The 27,093-nt window shown below is 38.2% G+C and overlaps 1 protein-coding gene across 1 annotated transcript in view; it reads left to right on the top strand.

The window, feature by feature from the left end:
• LOC146620599 (adenylate cyclase type 2-like) overlaps nucleotides 1-11,517 on the top strand; it is a 30,645-nt gene extending 19,128 nt beyond the window's left edge. The window contains exons 3-17 of the mRNA XM_085367679.1: nucleotides 872-1,043; nucleotides 3,912-4,060; nucleotides 4,233-4,344; nucleotides 4,992-5,119; nucleotides 5,480-5,638; nucleotides 5,816-5,948; nucleotides 6,044-6,220; nucleotides 6,311-6,354; nucleotides 6,551-6,631; nucleotides 6,889-6,958; nucleotides 7,091-7,188; nucleotides 7,350-7,434; nucleotides 9,923-10,060; nucleotides 11,102-11,221; nucleotides 11,329-11,517. Coding sequence (XP_085223805.1) covers nucleotides 872-1,043; nucleotides 3,912-4,060; nucleotides 4,233-4,344; nucleotides 4,992-5,119; nucleotides 5,480-5,638; nucleotides 5,816-5,948; nucleotides 6,044-6,220; nucleotides 6,311-6,354; nucleotides 6,551-6,631; nucleotides 6,889-6,958; nucleotides 7,091-7,188; nucleotides 7,350-7,434; nucleotides 9,923-10,060; nucleotides 11,102-11,221; nucleotides 11,329-11,517 — 1,855 coding nt within the window. The remainder of the gene's footprint in view (nucleotides 1-871; nucleotides 1,044-3,911; nucleotides 4,061-4,232; nucleotides 4,345-4,991; nucleotides 5,120-5,479; nucleotides 5,639-5,815; nucleotides 5,949-6,043; nucleotides 6,221-6,310; nucleotides 6,355-6,550; nucleotides 6,632-6,888; nucleotides 6,959-7,090; nucleotides 7,189-7,349; nucleotides 7,435-9,922; nucleotides 10,061-11,101; nucleotides 11,222-11,328) is intronic.
• Nucleotides 11,518-27,093: the final 15,576 nt, after the last annotated feature.

Here is a 27,093-nt window from a genome sequence, read left to right as displayed (position 1 = left end):
AAAGTAGTGGACACTAAAGACATTTCTGGCATAAATGCATATTAGTACATAATATGTACTAATAATACTGATTGGCCATCTTATTAAGGATTTTACTAAATACACTTTCAATTCAATAAAACTTTATTGATCTTGAAAGTTGACCCCGAAGGAAATTGGGTTGTAAAATGTATGGGTGTAAAGATTTTGGCTTCTCATTATTGGAATAAACAAATCTAATTAAGCTTTATTGTGCTCAAAACAATCCATGTTTTAGAGCAGTTGTCTCAACTGAGCCCACCATTTGTCAAATAGTGCTTGTAGTGGCATGTGATGTTTGCTGCAACAATGCTAATTAAGTTAGAGCTTTTTGTGTGCGATCAACCTGAACTCAGGGGAGAGTCTATTTATATAGACGGGATGTAGTCACATAGGTTGCCCTTATTTGTGTTTCTTACAGGGTAGAGGCTGGGTTGCCATTGTAAAACTGAAGTGAGAGAAAATAAACAACCGAGCAGGGGCAGTATAGCGGTGTCAAATTTATCCAATGCCATTATTATCTGATTGTATTGTATTTTTCTATTTAATGTCATCAGCAGCCACAGGATGTTTCATTAAATAACTGGAAATGAAAGATGTGTATTTATATGCCACATTACCCTTGAATACAATGTAGTGCTGCCTATTGATGTCACTGCAAGATCTCACCATAGGATCAGGAACCATTGAGGAAAATATTTACTTTAGGTTGATTTTTACTTTCTTTGCTAGGCCTTCCTATAACAGGAACTATTTAATGGACTGATTCTAAATATGAGATAAATTCTTTATATTGTATTGTAACCACTATTTTATATATATATAGTAAAGCTTAACAACACTTTTTATTGTTATTGTTCTCTGTTCCTACCCAGATTCTGGCCAATGTTATCATTTTCATGTGTGGCAACATGGCTGGAGCGTACCATAAGCACCTGATGGAGCTGGCACTCAAACAGACCTACCAGGACACCTGCAACTGCATCAAGTCCCCAATTAAACTGGAGTTTGAGAAGAGACAGCAGGTAACGTGGTTAATAACACTTAATTAAAACACTGAAACAATGAACACCAGGCAATAAAATATTTATGATGTTGCTGTTCATTACAATAATTGTTACAGCAATGACTTTCAGATTTTAAACATTACCTCTAATTATCATTTGCTAATTTAGTAATATAGTGTAGTACAATGGCATGGGGAAATGTTGGAGCCTTGTTAGAATGACTTATCTTATAATGTAGTCTGAATATTTATGTCATGCACTCGAGTCAAACATCCCACTGCTACTTAACTCATCTTTCCTCTATTGTTCTTTTGTTTCCTATGTATTTTTATGTCATACGTACATGCTATACTTAGCGGTTCCATAGAGTATTTGAGTGTTTTACACATTTGCCTAACAAGTGAAAGATCCCCAATTTGATCCCAAGAGGAGACACAAATCCCAATGAGTTTGTGTCAGGAAAGATATGTGGTGTAAAAAAAATCTGCCATATAAAACATGCAGAGCTACCATGTGAATATGGGAACAGCTGAAAGTAGCACTTGTGTCCTGTGCTTAAAATGTCACTCTTCATATTAACACTCAAATTATTGAAATCAATCGGCTCTGGATAAATGGATTCCTTCTTATAGCACTTTTCTATTCCACCTGAGCACTCAAAGCGCGTCATTGACCCGTTCATACAATCAGTTTTATTATGCTTAAGTGCTTTCTGTTAGTATTTGAGTATCTTTGGCATGCAGACCTGAACAGCCAGGGATTGAACCATCAACCGTCCAGCTACTAGATGAACTGCTCTATCTTCTGAGTTACAACGACAGAGAACTTTGTCAGGGCTACACTGTGCAGAATGTGGGAATTGTTAATGATGTCAGTGTGTGATTATCTCAGCCTATATTGCTATAGTTGGTTTTTTTATGACAATTATCCTCATTGAGGATTAATGGTAATATTTTCTATGATTTCTTTTAAAGTGAACACACATCACTCACATTTTGGATCGTGCTAGTTGTTTTCTATTATTGATATTGTACCGGCTTGCATTGTCTTTCTCTGCATCTACCTGCAAAGTTGGAAGCGTTGAAATATAATAATGCTAATTTGTTATTAATACTTTCAAGTGGTGCAGCATCCTGTGAGATAGTATTAGCAAAGTGTTGATTAAAGCACTCTGATGTGCGACTCTGGGATCTGGCTAGCTTTTTACTACAGCTTTTGGTGAGTTATTTAGTGAGATGATGTGAATCCAGCTGCTGTTGTGAAAGCCCAGGCTTAGGGTTGAGCTGGTTTTTCATATGGTAAATGCAGGTTGTGGTGTTAGAAGTGCCACGAGGAAAGCTGAAAATGTCTAGGGTGGAGCATTTCGCAGTAGCCCTGGAGTGCTGCTGCTGCCTGTGACAGATGGTAGTAACTGTGCAGAGACACATTCCTCCTGGGCGCTCATTGCACTCATAATATATGCTGTTTGCTGCACTGCATGCTTTTATCCAAAGTGCTTTGCAGTACAGTGAGTGCATACATTTTCACTATGAGTGGTCCAAGTGGACTATGGGAATTCATCATACACCAAAATCACTGGCGGTATTCACAAGAAAAATTTCCCTCTCTTCCACATAAAATCCTCTGAGCGTGAAAAAAAGATGATGATCATTGGTTGTCACGTTTGGGCTGATATTGGATTAATTAAGCATTTCCACCCAGCTTCTCTTCACCCTAAAGGTGAATTGCTTGCTGAGACACCTGAGAAAATAAAGGAGAAAGAAGTGAATAAATGCTGAATTTAAATTGTAAGGGCTTGCAAGAAAGTAATGAATACTTGCAATCAATTCATTTTCTGTGCCAGCAACCTAATGCATGCACTCTAGTTTAACTTTGAACCTATACATGAAATTTCATTTAGTTTATACACCTCATAGAAATTAAGTATAGTTAACACAAAGTGAGTTAAACTTAAGGAATATCAATGTGTCCAGCTAGGAAGCATCAACCATTGTGAATGCTCTGGTCTGTGAGCACAGATTCCACTGAAGGACCTCATCCCACCTTCATGTAGTCTTTGGGCAAAAACATACATGAAAGGTTCACTAAAGGTCATCATGGGGGCTCTGTCAGTGTTCCTCCTGTTTCTCCTTTCACAAAGGAGCAGATACTGGTCAATCATTACCCGTCTCCTGGTTTCTCAGCCATACTTTTGAAACTTTGCTGGGAGACATAGCAGACCTTACCGTCTTTTAACGATTGTATGGATGCGCCACGTTGTAGAAGCTGGCCTACCTATACAACCTGAGAGGGCTGCAGATATTGTGTCATACTCCCAGTAGTGAAAAGGACGCGACCAAAAAAAGCAAAACTAGCAAAAAATCAGCAAGGAAGGAGAAGGAGAGAGCACCAGCATCTTGCAGTCACTACCTGCTAAAGCATTCCCTTTCTGGGAGTTGTCTTTTTGTTGCAGGTGAAAGTGATTCACAGTGGCATATGTTTGCTAACTGGAGTGAGTGATATTGCTGAAGTTTAACTGACTTTGCTGTTCATTTTCTAAACCTAAAATGCATGTATATTTCATGTGACCATCTGCTATCTGCTTATTCTTAGTTACAGGTGTGGGGCAATGAATCAATGTGGCCCTGAGGCAATAGACTCCACAGTTAACAGAAATAGGTTATGTTTGTGCATATGTCATATTTGCTTTGTGATTTAACCAACTACTGTACATGACCTGAATTTAACTATTTAATTTCCTCGTCACTTTGTCACATACATTTAAGTGCTTCATGGTAAAAATAAATAAAAAAGTTAATTACATAATGATCAGCTTTTTTTTCTTGATGTTTCTGACTGTCCCTGCATTACTGCTACTTCTTTTTTTCCTTTGTTTTCTGCCATTAGGAGCGTCTCCTACTGTCTCTGCTGCCAGCTCACATTGCCCGTGTAATGAAAGCCGAGATCATCCAGAGATTAAAGGGTCCAAATTTTGGCCAGATTGAAAACACAAACAATTTTCACAACCTCTATGTCCAGAGGCACACTAATGTCAGGCATGTATCTTTTTTAAATCAAATGTATTGTAGCCAAGTGGTTCTGTATTTAGGTCAAATTTACATACAGAGTAGGTACATACTAATGCATATTTTCAAATCAGATGTTTTCTAAACTGTAAAATCCATAAAATCATTAAAGTGTATCCATTACTGTTTTTTATATATCTAGCATACTTTATGCTGATATAGTAGGATTCACACGACTGGCCAGTGACTGCTCACCTGGAGAACTTGTGCACATGCTGAATGAACTGTTTGGCAAATTTGACCAAATAGCTAAGGTAAACTTTTGCCTGCTCTGCTCTTGTAATGAATTACTGTCCTAACACATGCTGATCTTCTTTAGATTAACAGAGCTTACCTCTCAAACTGCTTTACTGGAAAGTATTTTACTCGCTAGGAAATTTGTGAAGTGTGGAATTCACAAATTCTTATTCACATGTTAGAAATTCTTAAAATTTCATGTATGTCCCTGCACCCTTGAATCATCCATGCCAGTCAAACAAATGTCTTTGAATGAAAATATTGCATGCTAAAATTAGCCCTGCAGCATTCAATGAGGCGTAACACTGATTATAACCAGCTTTTAATGCAATGTCATGCAAAATGTTTACATTTAGTTTGCTCTAATGTTTTTTAAAATTCCTGCAAACACCTTGTACTCAGTTATTTGATGGTTAGACACCATACAGTTTGTGCTGAAAGTGTCCTAGATAGAAGATAGATCTCAGTAGTTTTCACTTTCACTGTATACATAAGTTTCTGTCACTGATATTTATCAAACAAACTGATTTCAAAAAGTAAAAAGATTGTTTTTATTTATAATTCACACCGTGTTCTAGCTTTTGGAAGCAGGGTTGTAAATGAACATTTTGATATTTACCTGACCTTTTGTAGCAGAGACTATATTTCACCCTTCTATATGCAGGAAAATGAATGTATGCGGATCAAAATCCTTGGTGACTGTTACTACTGTGTGTCCGGCCTGCCAGAGTCACTGCCGAACCACGCCAAAAACTGTGTAAAAATGGGTCTAGACATGTGTGAGGCCATTAAGTAAGTGCTGCCATGGAGTAAAATTGTTTTTCCAATTTCATTTACTAGAGTTCAGCCTGGTGAATGAATCACTGATGTCAAAAACATGTTGTGACGATCTTCAGATTGTTAGTGTGGTTACTGGAAAACAGAAATAAGTATTAACATACTGATTAGCAGACCTGCAATGAAAACAAAGGACTAATTGTTGTTGCTGTTTTCCGCTTTTTTTAAGTACTTTTCACTGTTTAGTTTTAGTTTTTTTTAAGCAGCATATATTGTATGTCACAGAGTTAGGCTTGTTTTCTGACAGGCTAGATGGCATGCATTGTTTTTTTCCTGCTCCACATTAACAAAACACAACTTTTTGATGTATGACAGGAAAGTACGGGACGCCACAGGGGTTGATATCAACATGCGTGTTGGTGTGCATTCTGGGAATGTCTTGTGTGGTGTCATTGGACTTCAAAAATGGCAGTATGATGTCTGGTCACATGATGTCACACTGGCCAATCACATGGAGGCAGGTGGTGTACCAGGGTAAGTGAGAAGCATATAAAAACATACTGTAAGGCATTTGAATTTCAAAACAGGAAATTATGTCGCTAATTCATATTTTGCCTGGACCAGTGTTGTCTGGCTTGTTGTTTGCTAAATGTCCAGATATATTGTTAATATACACAGGAAACCATTCTTTTATCAAATGTTCCCTTTAAGGCGAGTCCACATCACTTCAGTGACACTGGAACACCTAAATGGTGCCTATAAGGTGGAAGATGGGGATGGACAAGAAAGAGATCCTTACCTGAAGGAACATGGAGTCATCACATATCTGGTCATTAACCCAAAGGTATCACACACATGTCAGATCCAGTAAACGAGAATATTGGACACAGAAGAAAACGCATCAGCATGAGAATTCAAACACGAAACATGTTTGTCCAGGTCGAGCGGCGGAGCCCACAGCATCATTACCGACCCAGAAACACTCTAGATGGAGCCAAGATGAGAGCCTCTGTCAGGATGACCCGCTATCTGGAGTCATGGGGAGCAGCGAAGCCCTTTGCCAACCTGCACCACAGAGACAGCATGACTAATGAGAATGGGAAGATCAATACTGCTGTGTGTAATTTCTTTCTGGACATGTTTTTTCTTGTTTGTCAGTTAATCTGTAGCTGCTAACTTGTCTCTCTTCTCTTGCACTGTGTTTAGGACGTGAAGATGGGGCAGTATCACTTCCAGAGAAGATCAGAAAGGCAAATTACTCATATTATAGCTCCGCACGATTTCGTTTGACAGGATTATCCTCATCTCTTTTTATATTATAAGGACAGCCAAGAAAATGTTTTGATAACATTTTTTTTTTTTTGCTTTAAGCTTTAAAGTGTGAGTCACTAATGCTATGTGAAAATAACAGATATCTTGTCTCTTACATTTTGTTATCCATTAAAGGACCAAGTCTCAGAAAAAACGGTTTGAGGAGGAGCTCAACGAGAGGATGATCAGGACTTTTGATGGGATAACGTCACAAAAGTATTATTACATACATATAAACATGTATTACTCGTGTTAATATACTCTAAGAACAGACTAGCATATTGTAGATTATCCTACTGCAGATAAGGTCGTGTTTTCTAATAGTACAACTCAATGAACGTGGCTGTGTTAAAACACAATATGTTAATTTATTCATGCCTATATTCTTAGTACTTTAATCTTAATTTAGTTTTCATTTACTTAATGTTCTTTTCTTTTAAATCCACTCTATAACACTGCGTTTATGCTTCCAGACAGTGGCTGAAGTCTGAGGACATTCAAAGAATATCGCTGTTCTTTCACAACAAATCCTTAGAGAAAGAGGTAAGAGGCTTTAGAAGCTGTAAATCTTGTAAGTTACATAAATTTGTCATGTCTACGTTGAGAAATTTCTTGGAGTAGGATTTAAACGTCTTTTTTATAATGCCTAACCATTTTTTTTCTTAATCTTTTCAGTACAGAGCAACAAACTTGCCGGCCTTTAAATACTATGTCACCTGCGCCTGTTTGATCTTTTTCTGCATTTTCATTGTGCAGATTCTGGTCTTGCCTAAGTATGTGCATTTTATATTTCTTTATATTAGAACTGAAAACATTTTAAATCAATGAGATGGTTTCAGTATGGCGGGTTTGTGTGGTCATTTTGGGGACAACTTTGTTTGGTGGAACAGATTAAACTTCGTTTCAGAGTTTAAACATTCAACTTTTTTTGCAGGACAACAGTCTTGGGAATATCCTTTGGAATGGCTTTTCTCATCCTTTCCCTTATCCTCTTTATATGTTTCATTGGACACCTCCTGGTGAGTAGTGTCTTTATGCAAAGTCAATTCCTCCAGGCATCTTTGTACTTGGTCTTTTCACATCAGCGGATAGGCCTGCTGTTTAATGTAGCCCTTGTGTTCTTAATGTTTATCCTAATGTCATTCCAAAGGCACACGAGTGATCCAAGCGCCTCTCTGGTCAGCTTAACAGCCCATTAAGTGACCCTTAAGTCAACACAAGTGCCACTTTGGTGTAGCTTTGGGGCAATGGTCCAGAGCACACCGGTTATTCTGTATTATTTCCCAGGTGCCATTTACATGCACAGATGCAATCATCAAATTTTACGCCACACATTGTCATCATCCTGTTTCTAGTGGAATGATTTGTTTCAGGAAATCATTACAGAAAATTTGCACTTTGCAATCACAGAAAATACACCGGTGGGAGTGTGAAAGTTCTAGAAATCACTAACAAAAGTAAAGTAATGTAAGTGCATGTTTAATACATTTGTTCCTGTCTTGAAAACAACATGAAAATATAAGGCAGCTGTTCTCAGGATAAATCTACCGTTTCGGTGGAGTGAAGGGCTAGATTATCACAAACTTTTCCACTGTATAAAAACTGTACAGCTGACCTGTATAATGTGTAGACCCCCCCGCCCCCAAAACAAAGCATTACTGTATTCATCAGGAGATCCTTATTTTGTCTTCTGTGTGAGGCTGCGGATATTTATTAAAGTCAGTATTACGCTGGTCTGTTTCATTTACATTAATACTTGTGTTTTCACAGGCATTTTAATATGACATGTAATGAAATGACATAAAAAACTGAAGGTACTATAAAATTTTATAGGCCACGGGTCCATGCAACCTCACTCATTCTTTGATGGCTTTAATTCTTAGTAAGTGTGCATCAGCTGCTGGTTCTGACCTCGGCTCCCCGTGGATGTCGCTGAACTCTTTAAAGACAAAACTAGAAAAACACTTTATAAACAACCTGTTGCCTTTATATCGGAATTGTTTGGCATTGCTGGTTCGTGCTCTGTTTCATGTTGTGTCATGAAAATGTTTGCGTATTGGGAAATTTGCAGTATCTCAGGAAGATGCTTGCAGGGCTACTGTGTAATAACACAGAATCAGCCTACGGTAAATTTTATGATTCCTTTTGTCAGACCACATGTCAAATACCTCATGTGAGTTAGATAAACTAAATATGATACAATTCCACATTTAAATAATACTTATTTATAATTTCTTTCCTGGATTGGAAGCACTGAACATCTTTGACCAGTCAGTTTTTGTTTTTTTACCTATTTAGACTTAGCCTTTTTTAGTCGCTGAAAATAGCTTCTGTTTATTTAGAAAATTAAATATATATATATAAAAACAGAAATACAAAAAAGGGAGACCTCTTTGCTTTAAGAAATCTTTGCCGCAGAGTCTTTTATCTTAAGTAGCAAAGTTATTTAAAAGTGACTAATTGAATCTTATGTAAGCACTCACGTCTCTTACATTGATCAACTTGAAATGCTTTCATTTCACTTCATTCATCATTTACATTTAGGTTCTAGGCATCCAAATAGCTGTTCTAACAAAATGGTCCACAAATATCTTGATTTCAGACCAAAATGATTGCCTCACTAACTCTACATTTCCAATTTTCCCTGTGGTATAAAACAGTCTGCCATCCTTAGTATATTGCAATTTACATCTCTGAGCTATTTAAATGTGACATCCACTCAGCCCTAGTGATGCTCCGATATTTGCTCTGAGATAATCAAGTAAACGATTTGGGTTCTCGCTCTCATTGCTTCACAATGGAACAAACTGTCTGTAACTGACCTGGCACAGGAAGATTTCAATAAATCTTTGATAATAAACAGTAAACATTAAGTATAAAGTGGCTATGTTGTGCTGCCGGGGTTAGACATGAGGTGCATGATTGCACAGTCTCTGTTGCTCTAAAGTGACTCTAAATAATATTAATTTCCTTTTTGAACCAGGGTTTGAATCTAGTTAATATCCCATTTTGTCATTATTTAATTATAATAATAACAAAAGAAACACAGGTACTATTACAAGTAGTTTCTAATAAAAATGATTATTGTTGATCATTTCTAAACAGTGTTGTTCATGATAAAGTCACAAAGTTGTAATTTTGCAGCTCTGTTATTTCATTTGTGTTGAAATTAAAATGTTGGAATTAATTGCTATGAACTTAAGTGGAACCCTCTCCATCATTATATGGCTCTCGGAATTTTTCCTTTGCCCTGCTGAGGAAATACAGGTTAATCAGAAAGTGTTGCTTCTGCGTCTGAACTTATGTTTAGTTTAGTTTGTGTCACACTAGTTATCTTTAGTCAACAAAAGCAATGAATTTGCTCTTTAGCACTTGGTTGTTGAGATTATTGTAACTAGCTTGTCCATCGTTGTGGCTTCCTTTGCGTGTGACATATTTGTGACATTATATCCCAGCTCTTTCATACCTTATTGCATTTGTGTGTTGTGTGTCTACGTGTTCCTGCAGCACTGCAGTAAAAGCACCTCCACTTCTTGGATGTGGTTGCTGAGGTCATCAGTTATTATTGCCAACAAACCATGGCCCCGCATCACTCTCACCATGACAACCACAGCTCTAATACTTATAATGGCAGTCTTCAACATGGTAAGCTTTTTCTATGTGCAGGTACTACACTGAGGGAGTGGGACCACACCTTTCAGGCTTTACGAGGAATATATATAGCAGTCCTTCTGATAACACATCTCCTATTTGTAACTGCAGCATAATTAGAAAGTAAAATGCGGCATGTTATCTCACAAAAATAAATGGGCTTCTTTAAAATTATATTCTTAACAACCTTGCAGAATACAAATGAATAATATAAAAATGATATCTTCATTTACTGCAGCAAGAAGCAAGTCAGTCATCATGTTTAGAGCCTGTGGAAAATATTATGTAGCATTCATTAATATGCCCTTCCCCTCCCCTCTTCCTTTTTTCTTTTTTTTCTTGCTTGTAAATTAAGCCTGAAAAATATTTAACTACAGAGCAAATATCTTGCATTGTTTCTTTGCAGTGAGTCTATCAATTGGCTCCTAAGACCAGAAGATTGTTTACCCAGCATTTCATAAAAGTGCCAAGACAATTTGCGTGCAGTGATGACTGAATGCTGTATTTAACATTTACATCGTTGCTTTGATTTTCTATATTTATTTTCCGATTTATCTGATTGAGGTTTATTTTTGTAGACAAGGAAGCCCATCAAAACATAAAGCCTCAGACAAAGGTGGGATGGAAGCCTGAGGCTTGAAAGGAAGCTGCGTGATAAAGCACAATGTCAGGACCCTGGTTTAGACCTTCACACAAATCGATTCCAGAGATTATAATCGTATTTTGCGTCTGACTTGGGTCAGTCGCTCAGGGCGTATGAACCAAATTAACCTGGCTTTGCTCAGCGGGGCAGCCAATCCTCATTTTATCCTGCAGGTTCACTTTAAACGACGTTGTTGAATGCTTGTCACTATTGGCCTCTTATCTAACAAGATTCTATTTTCCTCCTGCAAGTCTAATGCAGACTACTTCATCTTGTCCCATGCTGATGTGCAAAGAGGCAGGCAGAGAAAGCGTATTTATAATTTGCATGACAATTCCCTGGATTGTTTTCTGTGGTCCTGAATTTCTGTTGACTTTGTGTTTTTCTTCTAGTTCTTTTTGGAAGACAGCGTGCTGCCTCCAGTTCCTAATTACAATTCATCCAATGAAACACTGTTTTACAATAAAGAGGAACTAATCACCCTCTCTGGGAAAAACAATTTCTACCTTCCTGTAAGACAAACATCGTCATCATCATCATACTTTATTCAGAAATTTGTTACTTTAGGTTTTTGTTTTTCTACAAATTTTCAGTTACTCCTCCTCCTCCTTCTGTATAGTATTTAATTTACAGTTGCATCCTGGGCCTGATCTCCTGCTCAGTGTTCCTGAGGATAAACTACGAGCTGAAGATGATTATCATGTTGACAGCAGTTGTGGTCTACAATGTCATTATCCTACAAACACATGCCTCCCTGCTGGACGAATACAGCAGATTTCTGTACGAGACCGAAAGCCTTGACAGGTAGGCTTAAAGTGAAAAACAGGAACACTTCGGGGGGAGCATGAGATGGATGAAAACAGTCAAAGAGGGTTAGGAGACTGTGATGGTAGCCCGAGGAGGAAGTTCTGAGCAAACTGAGAAATGGTAAATTATATTTTTTTGCAGCTATAAGGCATGCTACGATAAAAGAGGAGGTGAATGGGTTAGCTTAAGATTTTATAGCAGTAAAATGTTAATGCACCACTTATTCACTAGGGAAGTAGACAACTGCTTTAGAGTTAAAATCTATATTTAAAAAGTCAGAGACCAAGCTTCATTGAATAGTTTCCCTATGTGCCATGATGCACCCACCCATGCAGAAAGAAAAGGAAAAAGCTAATCATGCTATGATAGGAAGTGCCAAACTTTATAAGAACGAGTGTCTATATATAGATAGTATATAAGAATCAATTAAACATGATGTAGTATGAGAAATATGTTTTATGAGTTACTGTTACTTCTTGTAAAATAAATGGCACCAAAATGTTTCTGCTTGTTTCTATGTCTACTCATGTTAATTTGAGACATCACAAGGCATCAGAGGCGCTCCCATCTTTCAGGATGTCACCCAGTATTTGATGAACTCAGACTTGCCATCATAGTATTAAATGGCTGTTATTATTTAACTCATGCAAAGGAAGTTTTTGCTCTGTCCCCCAAGTCACAGCTGAGCTGAGCTGCTAAGAGAGACTATAGAGATGTTGGGACATTAAGAGACAAATCTTCCCCCATAGATGAGCATAACTGAATTAACCCTTACAGATTATGACATCAATTGTAATTTCACTAGAAAATATGGATTTCGTCTGAGCTGGAAGACAGGTTTTTGAATGTAATTTCTAACAAAATTTTTTTGACGTCTAAAGCATCATTAGCTTCTTCTTTGTGAGCAAATAAATGTCAGCAGATGTCTAAATTGTCTGATTTCCCACCAAGGACGGCACTTTTCTGTCTTGTTATGGGCGTTACTGTCCCGGACTGTAAAACTGATAAATCTGAAAAGTTTTGATAATTTTTCTAGTTGGAAAAATCTTAACAGCTGTTATTTCTTTAATTAAATATAAGAGAAAGAGAGAACTTTAAGAAATTAATATAGCCACTAAGGTGACCGTCAAAACGATGAAAAATACTGCTGTAAACAGTTTATTTTACGACATCACGAAACAAACGATAGTGTAATAGGAAACGATAGACATTTTTATATCGTCATTTGATATATATCGTTATATCGAACAGCCCTAACATACACTCTTATATTTGTACATATATTTATTCTTATAATTCTCAGATTTACCCATTCGTATATTTTGCTTGTTCTTATGTTATTGTATTTTGCACACCTCTGTTGCACACACATAAGAATTTCGCTCACATGTGCTGTACCAGTGTACCTGCACATGTTATGTGATACGGGAAATCTCCAATTTTTTTTTATTTTGTTTTTTTTGAGATTAAATAATATACCATTGTAAAGACGACACAAGAGTTCCAGAGGCTCTTCTGGGAGCCAGAGTCGACCAGAAAACGTTTCCCCGAGCTTGAGTCCTCTATGAAGAGCAGCCTTTCCTTATCGGCAGCGGTCACAGCCGCTACAGAGCGCTGGCAGGCTTGTTTCCCTGGGCCTTAAAACTGCAAAGGCGGCACGGTGCTGTCACGCTGATGGTAAAAACACAGGCCTTTAACACAGTGCCGCTGTGCCACTTTATTTTTTAACAAAACACTACGCTTTATGTATAAAGAACTGCCTATTCTACTACTTATTGAAGAAAAAGAATCCACAAAAGATTATTTTTACTTTCTTTTATTTGTTCCAGATAAATTATAAATTATTTTTTAAAAAGCAATGAAATGCATCAGATGTCTCCCATGCTTTCTTTTCTGCTGTAATTTTTTTTTTTTGAACATAAATTGGTCTATTGAAAATAAAATGTAGTAAGAACCACTACATTTTTTCAATAGGCCAATTTATGTTTAAGAAAATCCCAACAATCAAATGATCCCATCTGAGCAAGCACTGGGCGACGGTGGGAAGGAAAAACTCCTTTGTCTTAAAAAGAAGAAACCTTCGACAGAACCAGGCTCAGATGGTGCGGCTTCTGTCAAGACCGGTTGGGGGTTAGGTAGTTAAAAAACTACTCTAACGGTACAGCACTACAGCTTTTTGGTGGAAATGGGTGGAAGGATGGGTGTTACACCTCGTTTCATTGGAGGTCTTACAGGTGGTCGGGGTGTAGATTCAGCTTTTTTACAAATAGGTGGCAGAGGGACAGGACTAGGTCGTGGAATTATAACTAGTTGGGTGGGAATAGGTTGTCTGTGAAGGTTCTCAGTCATGGGAATAGGTTGCTTTCCACTTCTGGATATAGGTGGAACACACATCCTACGAAAAGGTGGTAGGTTGTCGGTCGAGAAAGTTTCCTTTTTCGTTGGTTGTGTGACTTGAGGAGCGGGTGTCAACTTTGTCTTTTTCGGTCTAATGGGTGGCAGTGGAGTCCGCTGTAACTGTTGTTCGTCAGATGCATCTTCCCTGCCTACGTAAATGTATTTATGTTCCTCAAAAAGGGCAATGTCTTTTTCAACTTGACTCATTGCCTCTTCGAGAAACATTTTGTAATTGTATTTTTTGTGCTGTGAAGGGGAGATAGTAAAAGGGAGGGATTGATATTCAAAGTTTAGCTCATTAAACCTCCTCTTTAGGCCCTGGAGAATGTTTTGTTTCTCCTGTTCGGCCAGTGGTTTAACTGTTTCCTGTTGTTTTGTTAACCAGGCATCATTGTCCTGCTTAGCCTTTTCTTTCTCTGCCTTTCTTCTACGCAGGTAGCCTGGAACGATTCTGTAATCGTTTTTCTGTAAATAAAAGGGGACAAGTCCAGATTTCTCAAGGAGCTGCTTGTCCCCTTTGCGTGTATCCACACAAGCAGGTTGAGCCATGACTTTCTTCATGCCTGTGTGTTCTGGTTTTTTCCTGAATGTGTGTTCAGGTTTTTCGCCTTCTGGCCTCTGTGGGCACATTTCGCGATGAGATGGCGCCTTAACTGTTCTTGGCACCATGGTCCTGTGTTCATTTTTATATTTATTTTCTAATACAATTGCTTCCCTGTATTTAGAAATATACATTTTAGGTTTGGGTGGAGGAAGAGTACTCTACTTTGGGAGAAGGTTATAAGCGCTTTCATCTGAAAACACAATTCAATCGCTAGCTTAAATTCACCTGCAAGGGAATTCTACAACTGTGTGTCGAGGCACCCCTATTTATAGATTTTTATGGCCTGGCATGTGACATCATGGTGGCCTGGCATGTGACATCATAGTGGCCTGGCATGTGACATCATGGTAGCCTGTCTTTGTTCTGTCATTTAAGCCCCACCCCCCTGGTTACTGTTGCTATTGTAACTATTATATTATGAATGCTGGTAGCTAGCATTCCACACACACACATACACTTTTTGCCAAGGTTCCAGCTGCAGTCACCAAGACATGTAAATGTATTTAGTAACCCTCTGGGGTCCAGAGTATAATTGGCCGTTTTTGACTACTTTAGATTTTACCTCTATATTTCACCTTTAAAAAAATCTTCTTCTTTTTTTTTTGGCACAACCTCAAATATCTGAAATTTGAGTTAATTTTTCATTTATACTATATTTGCACAATAGATCTAAATTCAGACAAAAAAAATTCAAAATCCGAGTAGAAAATACTTGTCATTTTTACTGTAAAAGCCACAAACATGTTTAAGGAATTGTTTTCATAACTTGAAATGCGAATAGAAGTTGTACATTTGTAAAAATTATGCACAAGTTTTGCAAACAACTTTATGTTCAGTATAATATATGCAGGTTTTCTTCCTGAATACTATCGTTGTTTATATTTACTGCGGGAAGAAACGGTTTTTATAAGGAAAAACACTAGAAAGCACTCAGTCCCCCTCCCAACTCCCCCAGCCTTTCCTATTGGTGAAAAAATATACCATGTGGACCAATCAAAAAATGATAGGGCAACATAGCATTTAGTTGTTTACGAAGGCGGGCAGGTGTATACATATAGTTTGAGTCTGACGGCTCTTTGTTTGCTTCTCATCTGTAAACTCTGCATACTCTCTCATGTGATTCAGTTTGTTTTGAAAAGTCTCAACAGGATCTTGAGCTTTATTGTGAAAGGTTTACGTGGAAAACAAACAAGCGTACAGCGGAACCACGCGATGGTTTTACCGTCATTGTTGCTAACGAAAACACGTAAAAACAGGCACTTGCCCGCCCATAGTGTGGTTATATTAAATATAAGAGAAAGAGAGAACTTTAAGAAATTAATATAGCCACTAAGGTGACCGTCAAAACGATGAAAAATACTGCTGTAAACAGTTTATTTTACGACATCACGAAACAAACGATAGCGTAATAGGAAACGATAGACATTTTTATATCGTCATTTGATATATATCGTTATATCGAACAGCCCTAACATACACTCTTATATTTGTACATATATTTATTCTTATAATTCTCAGATTTACCCATTCGTATATTTTGCTTGTTCTTATGTTATTGTATTTTGCACACCTCTGTTGCACACACATAAGAATTTCGCTCACATGTGCTGTACCAGTGTACCTGCACATGTTATGTGATACGGGAAATCTCCAATTTTTTTTTATTTTGTTTTTTTTGAGATTAAATAATATACCATTGTAAAGACGACACAAGAGTTCCAGAGGCTCTTCTGGGAGCCAGAGTCGACCAGAAAACGTTTCCCCGAGCTTGAGTCCTCTATGAAGAGCAGCCTTTCCTTATCGGCAGCGGTCACAGCCGCTACAGAGCGCTGGCAGGCTTGTTTCCCTGGGCCTTAAAACTGCAAAGGCGGCACGGTGCTGTCACGCTGATGGTAAAAACACAGGCCTTTAACACAGTGCCGCTGTGCCACTTTATTTTTTAACAAAACACTACGCTTTATGTATAAAGAACTGCCTATTCTACTACTTATTGAAGAAAAAGAATCCACAAAAGATTATTTTTACTTTCTTTTATTTGTTCCAGATAAATTATAAATTATTTTTTAAAAAGCAATGAAATGCATCAGATGTCTCCCATGCTTTCTTTTCTGCTGTAATTTTTTTTTTTTGAACATAAATTGGTCTATTGAAAATAAAATGTAGTAAGAACCACTACATTTTTTCAATAGGCCAATTTATGTTTAAGAAAATCCCAACAATCAAATGATCCCATCTGAGCAAGCACTGGGCGACGGTGGGAAGGAAAAACTCCTTTGTCTTAAAAAGAAGAAACCTTCGACAGAACCAGGCTCAGATGGTGCGGCTTCTGTCAAGACCGGTTGGGGGTTAGGTAGTTAAAAAACTACTCTAACGGTACAGCACTACAGCTTTTTGGTGGAAATGGGTGGAAGGATGGGTGTTACACCTCGTTTCATTGGAGGTCTTACAGGTGGTCGGGGTGTAGATTCAGCTTTTTTACAAATAGGTGGCAGAGGGACAGGACTAGGTCGTGGAATTATAACTAGTTGGGTGGGAATAGGTTGTCTGTGAAGGTTCTCAGTCATGGGAATAGGTTGCTTTCCACTTCTGGATATAGGTGGAACACACATCCTACGAAAAGGTGGTAGGTTGTCGGTCGAGAAAGTTTCCTTTTTCGTTGGTTGTGTGACTTGAGGAGCGGGTGTCAACTTTGTCTTTTTCGGTCTAATGGGTGGCAGTGGAGTCCGCTGTAACTGTTGTTCGTCAGATGCATCTTCCCTGCCTACGTAAATGTATTTATGTTCCTCAAAAAGGGCAATGTCTTTTTCAACTTGACTCATTGCCTCTTCGAGAAACATTTTGTAATTGTATTTTTTGTGCTGTGAAGGGGAGATAGTAAAAGGGAGGGATTGATATTCAAAGTTTAGCTCATTAAACCTCCTCTTTAGGCCCTGGAGAATGTTTTGTTTCTCCTGTTCGGCCAGTGGTTTAACTGTTTCCTGTTGTTTTGTTAACCAGGCATCATTGTCCTGCTTAGCCTTTTCTTTCTCTGCCTTTCTTCTACGCAGGTAGCCTGGAACGATTCTGTAATCGTTTTTCTGTAAATAAAAGGGGACAAGTCCAGATTTCTCAAGGAGCTGCTTGTCCCCTTTGCGTGTATCCACACAAGCAGGTTGAGCCATGACTTTCTTCATGCCTGTGTGTTCTGGTTTTTTCCTGAATGTGTGTTCAGGTTTTTCGCCTTCTGGCCTCTGTGGGCACATTTCGCGATGAGATGGCGCCTTAACTGTTCTTGGCACCATGGTCCTGTGTTCATTTTTATATTTATTTTCTAATACAATTGCTTCCCTGTATTTAGAAATATACATTTTAGGTTTGGGTGGAGGAAGAGTACTCTACTTTGGGAGAAGGTTATAAGCGCTTTCATCTGAAAACACAATTCAATCGCTAGCTTAAATTCACCTGCAAGGGAATTCTACAACTGTGTGTCGAGGCACCCCTATTTATAGATTTTTATGGCCTGGCATGTGACATCATGGTGGCCTGGCATGTGACATCATAGTGGCCTGGCATGTGACATCATGGTAGCCTGTCTTTGTTCTGTCATTTAAGCCCCACCCCCCTGGTTACTGTTGCTATTGTAACTATTATATTATGAATGCTGGTAGCTAGCATTCCACACACACACATACACTTTTTGCCAAGGTTCCAGCTGCAGTCACCAAGACATGTAAATGTATTTAGTAACCCTCTGGGGTCCAGAGTATAATTGGCCGTTTTTGACTACTTTAGATTTTACCTCTATATTTCACCTTTAAAAAAATCTTCTTCTTTTTTTTTTGGCACAACCTCAAATATCTGAAATTTGAGTTAATTTTTCATTTATACTATATTTGCACAATAGATCTAAATTCAGACAAAAAAAATTCAAAATCCGAGTAGAAAATACTTGTCATTTTTACTGTAAAAGCCACAAACATGTTTAAGGAATTGTTTTCATAACTTGAAATGCGAATAGAAGTTGTACATTTGTAAAAATTATGCACAAGTTTTGCAAACAACTTTATGTTCAGTATAATATATGCAGGTTTTCTTCCTGAATACTATCGTTGTTTATATTTACTGCGGGAAGAAACGGTTTTTATAAGGAAAAACACTAGAAAGCACTCAGTCCCCCTCCCAACTCCCCCAGCCTTTCCTATTGGTGAAAAAATATACCATGTGGACCAATCAAAAAATGATAGGGCAACATAGCATTTAGTTGTTTACGAAGGCGGGCAGGTGTATACATATAGTTTGAGTCTGACGGCTCTTTGTTTGCTTCTCATCTGTAAACTCTGCATACTCTCTCATGTGATTCAGTTTGTTTTGAAAAGTCTCAACAGGATCTTGAGCTTTATTGTGAAAGGTTTACGTGGAAAACAAACAAGCGTACAGCGGAACCACGCGATGGTTTTACCGTCATTGTTGCTAACGAAAACACGTAAAAACAGGCACTTGCCCGCCCATAGTGTGGTTATATTAAATATAAGAGAAAGAGAGAACTTTAAGAAATTAATATAGCCACTAAGGTGACCGTCAAAACGATGAAAAATACTGCTGTAAACAGTTTATTTTACGACATCACGAAACAAACGATAGCGTAATAGGAAACGATAGACATTTTTATATCGTCATTTGATATATATCGTTATATCGAACAGCCCTAACATACACTCTTATATTTGTACATATATTTATTCTTATAATTCTCAGATTTACCCATTCGTATATTTTGCTTGTTCTTATGTTATTGTATTTTGCACACCTCTGTTGCACACACATAAGAATTTCGCTCACATGTGCTGTACCAGTGTACCTGCACATGTTATGTGATACGGGAAATCTCCAATTTTTTTTTATTTTGTTTTTTTTGAGATTAAATAATATACCATTGTAAAGACGACACAAGAGTTCCAGAGGCTCTTCTGGGAGCCAGAGTCGACCAGAAAACGTTTCCCCGAGCTTGAGTCCTCTATGAAGAGCAGCCTTTCCTTATCGGCAGCGGTCACAGCCGCTACAGAGCGCTGGCAGGCTTGTTTCCCTGGGCCTTAAAACTGCAAAGGCGGCACGGTGCTGTCACGCTGATGGTAAAAACACAGGCCTTTAACACAGTGCCGCTGTGCCACTTTATTTTTTAACAAAACACTACGCTTTATGTATAAAGAACTGCCTATTCTACTACTTATTGAAGAAAAAGAATCCACAAAAGATTATTTTTACTTTCTTTTATTTGTTCCAGATAAATTATAAATTATTTTTTAAAAAGCAATGAAATGCATCAGATGTCTCCCATGCTTTCTTTTCTGCTGTAATTTTTTTTTTTTGAACATAAATTGGTCTATTGAAAATAAAATGTAGTAACAACCACTACATTTTTTCAATAGGCCAATTTATGTTTAAGAAAATCCCAACAATCAAATGATCCCATCTGAGCAAGCACTGGGCGACGGTGGGAAGGAAAAACTCCTTTGTCTTAAAAAGAAGAAACCTTCGACAGAACCAGGCTCAGATGGTGCGGCTTCTGTCAAGACCGGTTGGGGGTTAGGTAGTTAAAAAACTACTCTAACGGTACAGCACTACAGCTTTTTGGTGGAAATGGGTGGAAGGATGGGTGTTACACCTCGTTTCATTGGAGGTCTTACAGGTGGTCGGGGTGTAGATTCAGCTTTTTTACAAATAGGTGGCAGAGGGACAGGACTAGGTCGTGGAATTATAACTAGTTGGGTGGGAATAGGTTGTCTGTGAAGGTTCTCAGTCATGGGAATAGGTTGCTTTCCACTTCTGGATATAGGTGGAACACACATCCTACGAAAAGGTGGTAGGTTGTCGGTCGAGAAAGTTTCCTTTTTCGTTGGTTGTGTGACTTGAGGAGCGGGTGTCAACTTTGTCTTTTTCGGTCTAATGGGTGGCAGTGGAGTCCGCTGTAACTGTTGTTCGTCAGATGCATCTTCCCTGCCTACGTAAATGTATTTATGTTCCTCAAAAAGGGCAATGTCTTTTTCAACTTGACTCATTGCCTCTTCGAGAAACATTTTGTAATTGTATTTTTTGTGCTGTGAAGGGGAGATAGTAAAAGGGAGGGATTGATATTCAAAGTTTAGCTCATTAAACCTCCTCTTTAGGCCCTGGAGAATGTTTTGTTTCTCCTGTTCGGCCAGTGGTTTAACTGTTTCCTGTTGTTTTGTTAACCAGGCATCATTGTCCTGCTTAGCCTTTTCTTTCTCTGCCTTTCTTCTACGCAGGTAGCCTGGAACGATTCTGTAATCGTTTTTCTGTAAATAAAAGGGGACAAGTCCAGATTTCTCAAGGAGCTGCTTGTCCCCTTTGCGTGTATCCACACAAGCAGGTTGAGCCATGACTTTCTTCATGCCTGTGTGTTCTGGTTTTTTCCTGAATGTGTGTTCAGGTTTTTCGCCTTCTGGCCTCTGTGGGCACATTTCGCGATGAGATGGCGCCTTAACTGTTCTTGGCACCATGGTCCTGTGTTCATTTTTATATTTATTTTCTAATACAATTGCTTCCCTGTATTTAGAAATATACATTTTAGGTTTGGGTGGAGGAAGAGTACTCTACTTTGGGAGAAGGTTATAAGCGCTTTCATCTGAAAACACAATTCAATCGCTAGCTTAAATTCACCTGCAAGGGAATTCTACAACTGTGTGTCGAGGCACCCCTATTTATAGATTTTTATGGCCTGGCATGTGACATCATGGTGGCCTGGCATGTGACATCATAGTGGCCTGGCATGTGACATCATGGTAGCCTGTCTTTGTTCTGTCATTTAAGCCCCACCCCCCTGGTTACTGTTGCTATTGTAACTATTATATTATGAATGCTGGTAGCTAGCATTCCACACACACACATACACTTTTTGCCAAGGTTCCAGCTGCAGTCACCAAGACATGTAAATGTATTTAGTAACCCTCTGGGGTCCAGAGTATAATTGGCCGTTTTTGACTACTTTAGATTTTACCTCTATATTTCACCTTTAAAAAAATCTTCTTCTTTTTTTTTTTGGCACAACCTCAAATATCTGAAATTTGAGTTAATTTTTCATTTATACTATATTTGCACAATAGATCTAAATTCAGACAAAAAAAATTCAAAATCCGAGTAGAAAATACTTGTCATTTTTACTGTAAAAGCCACAAACATGTTTAAGGAATTGTTTTCATAACTTGAAATGCGAATAGAAGTTGTACATTTGTAAAAATTATGCACAAGTTTTGCAAACAACTTTATGTTCAGTATAATATATGCAGGTTTTCTTCCTGAATACTATCGTTGTTTATATTTACTGCGGGAAGAAACGGTTTTTATAAGGAAAAACACTAGAAAGCACTCAGTCCCCCTCCCAACTCCCCCAGCCTTTCCTATTGGTGAAAAAATATACCATGTGGACCAATCAAAAAATGATAGGGCAACATAGCATTTAGTTGTTTACGAAGGCGGGCAGGTGTATACATATAGTTTGAGTCTGACGGCTCTTTGTTTGCTTCTCATCTGTAAACTCTGCATACTCTCTCATGTGATTCAGTTTGTTTTGAAAAGTCTCAACAGGATCTTGAGCTTTATTGTGAAAGGTTTACGTGGAAAACAAACAAGCGTACAGCGGAACCACGCGATGGTTTTACCGTCATTGTTGCTAACGAAAACACGTAAAAACAGGCACTTGCCCGCCCATAGTGTGGTTATATTAAAACCCCTGGAGGGTCTTGGGTCGATTTGTGGCTATTTGTGGCTATTTTCAAATTTTGATTACCTGCCATTTGCACAGTGTTGAATGGAATATAGCGAAAGTCTGCAAAAAAAAGTTTGGTCACATTTACTGTTAAAATTTCAGTATGACTTCCGGAAATTAGCTTCAGTGGCTAAGCTAGCGATAAACTTACGCTATTGGTCCTAGGGTCGATTTGTGCCCCATTGAAACCCATTATAAACGCTATTTTTCACGGCAAAAAAATTACGGTCAAATCGATCGTGATCGGTAATGCTTCCGCTTCCGCTTGCAGTACTGGCCTTAGAGTTGTAATTTTTTTATTTGTCCACCGGGTGGCGCCCTTGCTCCACATTTGACCCGGGGCTGGAAAACAGCGGGCTGCTTAAAGAGGCCTGCGGCGAATGAAGCGTCATTTCCGGCGTGCTGCAGCGGCTTCGCCCGCTGATCGGGCGGGACAATTTTCGGCCCCAGGACCGTTTGAGGTTGGATTTTTTTTTTTTTTTAATCAACAGGAAATGACGTATTTGTTGTGACGTGATACCGGATGTGTGTGTTGGAAAAAGGGGTCCGACGCAACATGCCCCGGTCATCGTCGCGAGTCAACCCGGGAGCATGCACCGATTCCGGCCTAGAGGAGGAGCATTTGCCGCCTGGAGACCATTTTCTGGTCCGGAAAAAAAAAATAAAAGGCGATCGAAATGACTGTTTGTGCCAATCTTTAGTCCATCTAAAGGCCTAATTATAATAACAATCAAATATTACTTCAAATGTTTTTTTGGGAAAATATTTAGTTTTTTAGTTTTTTTTTTTTTAGTTTTTTTGTAATTTAAAGGGTTAAAACAACGAAAATATAATTAAAACTTTATATGAATATTTCAGGGAGAAGTAGTTTTAAAAGACTGACCAATTTAAAGTGAAAAAAAAATTAATATTTAATATTTTTATTGCACTTTTTGGGCGTGGTCGATAGTGTACATTTTATGAAATGCGCTCCTGGAAAAAAAATAAAAGGCGATCGAAATGACTCTTGGTGCCAATCTTTAGTCCATCTAAAGGCCTAATTATAATAACAATTGAATATTACCTCAAATGTTTTTTTTGGAAAATATTCAAGTTTTTTGTTTTTTGGGGCAAAAAAAGCAGTGCGCTCATGTGACGAAACCGGGATATAAAGGGTTAAAATCCGCGAAATGTAATTAAAACTTGACATGAATATTTCAAGGAGAAGTAGGTCTAAAAGATTGGCTAATTTAAAGTGGAAAAAAACTATTAATATATAAATTTTTTATAGCGCTTTTTTGGGCGTGGTCGATTTGTGGCTCTAAGACCGATAGTGTATGCATTTTTCTAAGATCCTCCAGGGGTTAAATATAAGAGAAAGAGAGAACTTTAAGAAATTAATATAGCCACTAAGGTGACCGTCAAAACGATGAAAAATACTGCTGTAAACAGTTTATTTTACGACATCACGAAACAAACGATAGCGTAATAGGAAACGATAGACATTTTTATATCGTCATTTGATATATATCGTTATATCGAACAGCCCTAACATACACTCTTATATTTGTACATATATTTATTCTTATAATTCTCAGATTTACCCATTCGTATATTTTGCTTGTTCTTATGTTATTGTATTTTGCACACCTCTGTTGCACACACATAAGAATTTCGCTCACATGTGCTGTACCAGTGTACCTGCACATGTTATGTGATACGGGAAATCTCCAATTTTTTTTTATTTTGTTTTTTTTGAGATTAAATAATATACCATTGTAAAGACGACACAAGAGTTCCAGAGGCTCTTCTGGGAGCCAGAGTCGACCAGAAAACGTTTCCCCGAGCTTGAGTCCTCTATGAAGAGCAGCCTTTCCTTATCGGCAGCGGTCACAGCCGCTACAGAGCGCTGGCAGGCTTGTTTCCCTGGGCCTTAAAACTGCAAAGGCGGCACGGTGCTGTCACGCTGATGGTAAAAACACAGGCCTTTAACACAGTGCCGCTGTGCCACTTTATTTTTTAACAAAACACTACGCTTTATGTATAAAGAACTGCCTATTCTACTACTTATTGAAGAAAAAGAATCCACAAAAGATTATTTTTACTTTCTTTTATTTGTTCCAGATAAATTATAAATTATTTTTTAAAAAGCAATGAAATGCATCAGATGTCTCCCATGCTTTCTTTTTTGCTGTAATTTTTTTTTTTTGAACATAAATTGGTCTATTGAAAATAAAATGTAGTAAGAACCACTACATTTTTTCAATAGGCCAATTTATGTTTAAGAAAATCCCAACAATCAAATGATCCCATCTGAGCAAGCACTGGGCGACGGTGGGAAGGAAAAACTCCTTTGTCTTAAAAAGAAGAAACCTTCGACAGAACCAGGCTCAGATGGTGCGGCTTCTGTCAAGACCGGTTGGGGGTTAGGTAGTTAAAAAACTACTCTAACGGTACAGCACTACAGCTTTTTGGTGGAAATGGGTGGAAGGATGGGTGTTACACCTCGTTTCATTGGAGGTCTTACAGGTGGTCGGGGTGTAGATTCAGCTTTTTTACAAATAGGTGGCAGAGGGACAGGACTAGGTCGTGGAATTATAACTAGTTGGGTGGGAATAGGTTGTCTGTGAAGGTTCTCAGTCATGGGAATAGGTTGCTTTCCACTTCTGGATATAGGTGGAACACACATCCTACGAAAAGGTGGTAGGTTGTCGGTCGAGAAAGTTTCCTTTTTCGTTGGTTGTGTGACTTGAGGAGCGGGTGTCAACTTTGTCTTTTTCGGTCTAATGGGTGGCAGTGGAGTCCGCTGTAACTGTTGTTCGTCAGATGCATCTTCCCTGCCTACGTAAATGTATTTATGTTCCTCAAAAAGGGCAATGTCTTTTTCAACTTGACTCATTGCCTCTTCGAGAAACATTTTGTAATTGTATTTTTTGTGCTGTGAAGGGGAGATAGTAAAAGGGAGGGATTGATATTCAAAGTTTAGCTCATTAAACCTCCTCTTTAGGCCCTGGAGAATGTTTTGTTTCTCCTGTTCGGCCAGTGGTTTAACTGTTTCCTGTTGTTTTGTTAACCAGGCATCATTGTCCTGCTTAGCCTTTTCTTTCTCTGCCTTTCTTCTACGCAGGTAGCCTGGAACGATTCTGTAATCGTTTTTCTGTAAATAAAAGGGGACAAGTCCAGATTTCTCAAGGAGCTGCTTGTCCCCTTTGCGTGTATCCACACAAGCAGGTTGAGCCATGACTTTCTTCATGCCTGTGTGTTCTGGTTTTTTCCTGAATGTGTGTTCAGGTTTTTCGCCTTCTGGCCTCTGTGGGCACATTTCGCGATGAGATGGCGCCTTAACTGTTCTTGGCACCATGGTCCTGTGTTCATTTTTATATTTATTTTCTAATACAATTGCTTCCCTGTATTTAGAAATATACATTTTAGGTTTGGGTGGAGGAAGAGTACTCTACTTTGGGAGAAGGTTATAAGCGCTTTCATCTGAAAACACAATTCAATCGCTAGCTTAAATTCACCTGCAAGGGAATTCTACAACTGTGTGTCGAGGCACCCCTATTTATAGATTTTTATGGCCTGGCATGTGACATCATGGTGGCCTGGCATGTGACATCATAGTGGCCTGGCATGTGACATCATGGTAGCCTGTCTTTGTTCTGTCATTTAAGCCCCACCCCCCTGGTTACTGTTGCTATTGTAACTATTATATTATGAATGCTGGTAGCTAGCATTCCACACACACACATACACTTTTTGCCAAGGTTCCAGCTGCAGTCACCAAGACATGTAAATGTATTTAGTAACCCTCTGGGGTCCAGAGTATAATTGGCCGTTTTTGACTACTTTAGATTTTACCTCTATATTTCACCTTTAAAAAAATCTTCTTCTTTTTTTTTTTGGCACAACCTCAAATATCTGAAATTTGAGTTAATTTTTCATTTATACTATATTTGCACAATAGATCTAAATTCAGACAAAAAAAATTCAAAATCCGAGTAGAAAATACTTGTCATTTTTACTGTAAAAGCCACAAACATGTTTAAGGAATTGTTTTCATAACTTGAAATGCGAATAGAAGTTGTACATTTGTAAAAATTATGCACAAGTTTTGCAAACAACTTTATGTTCAGTATAATATATGCAGGTTTTCTTCCTGAATACTATCGTTGTTTATATTTACTGCGGGAAGAAACGGTTTTTATAAGGAAAAACACTAGAAAGCACTCAGTCCCCCTCCCAACTCCCCCAGCCTTTCCTATTGGTGAAAAAATATACCATGTGGACCAATCAAAAAATGATAGGGCAACATAGCATTTAGTTGTTTACGAAGGCGGGCAGGTGTATACATATAGTTTGAGTCTGACGGCTCTTTGTTTGCTTCTCATCTGTAAACTCTGCATACTCTCTCATGTGATTCAGTTTGTTTTGAAAAGTCTCAACAGGATCTTGAGCTTTATTGTGAAAGGTTTACGTGGAAAACAAACAAGCGTACAGCGGAACCACGCGATGGTTTTACCGTCATTGTTGCTAACGAAAACACGTAAAAACAGGCACTTGCCCGCCCATAGTGTGGTTATATTAAATATAAGAGAAAGAGAGAACTTTAAGAAATTAATATAGCCACTAAGGTGACCGTCAAAACGATGAAAAATACTGCTGTAAACAGTTTATTTTACGACATCACGAAACAAACGATAGCGTAATAGGAAACGATAGACATTTTTATATCGTCATTTGATATATATCGTTATATCGAACAGCCCTAACATACACTCTTATATTTGTACATATATTTATTCTTATAATTCTCAGATTTACCCATTCGTATATTT

The sequence above is a fragment of the Diplotaxodon limnothrissa genome, linkage group LG12, assembly GCF_057381915.1.
Source record: "Diplotaxodon limnothrissa isolate DT_005_m linkage group LG12, D_limnothrissa_male_GT1.1, whole genome shotgun sequence".
NCBI classification, from domain to species: Eukaryota; Metazoa; Chordata; class Actinopteri; order Cichliformes; family Cichlidae; genus Diplotaxodon; species Diplotaxodon limnothrissa.
This window is presented reverse-complemented; position numbering and strand designations above follow the sequence as displayed.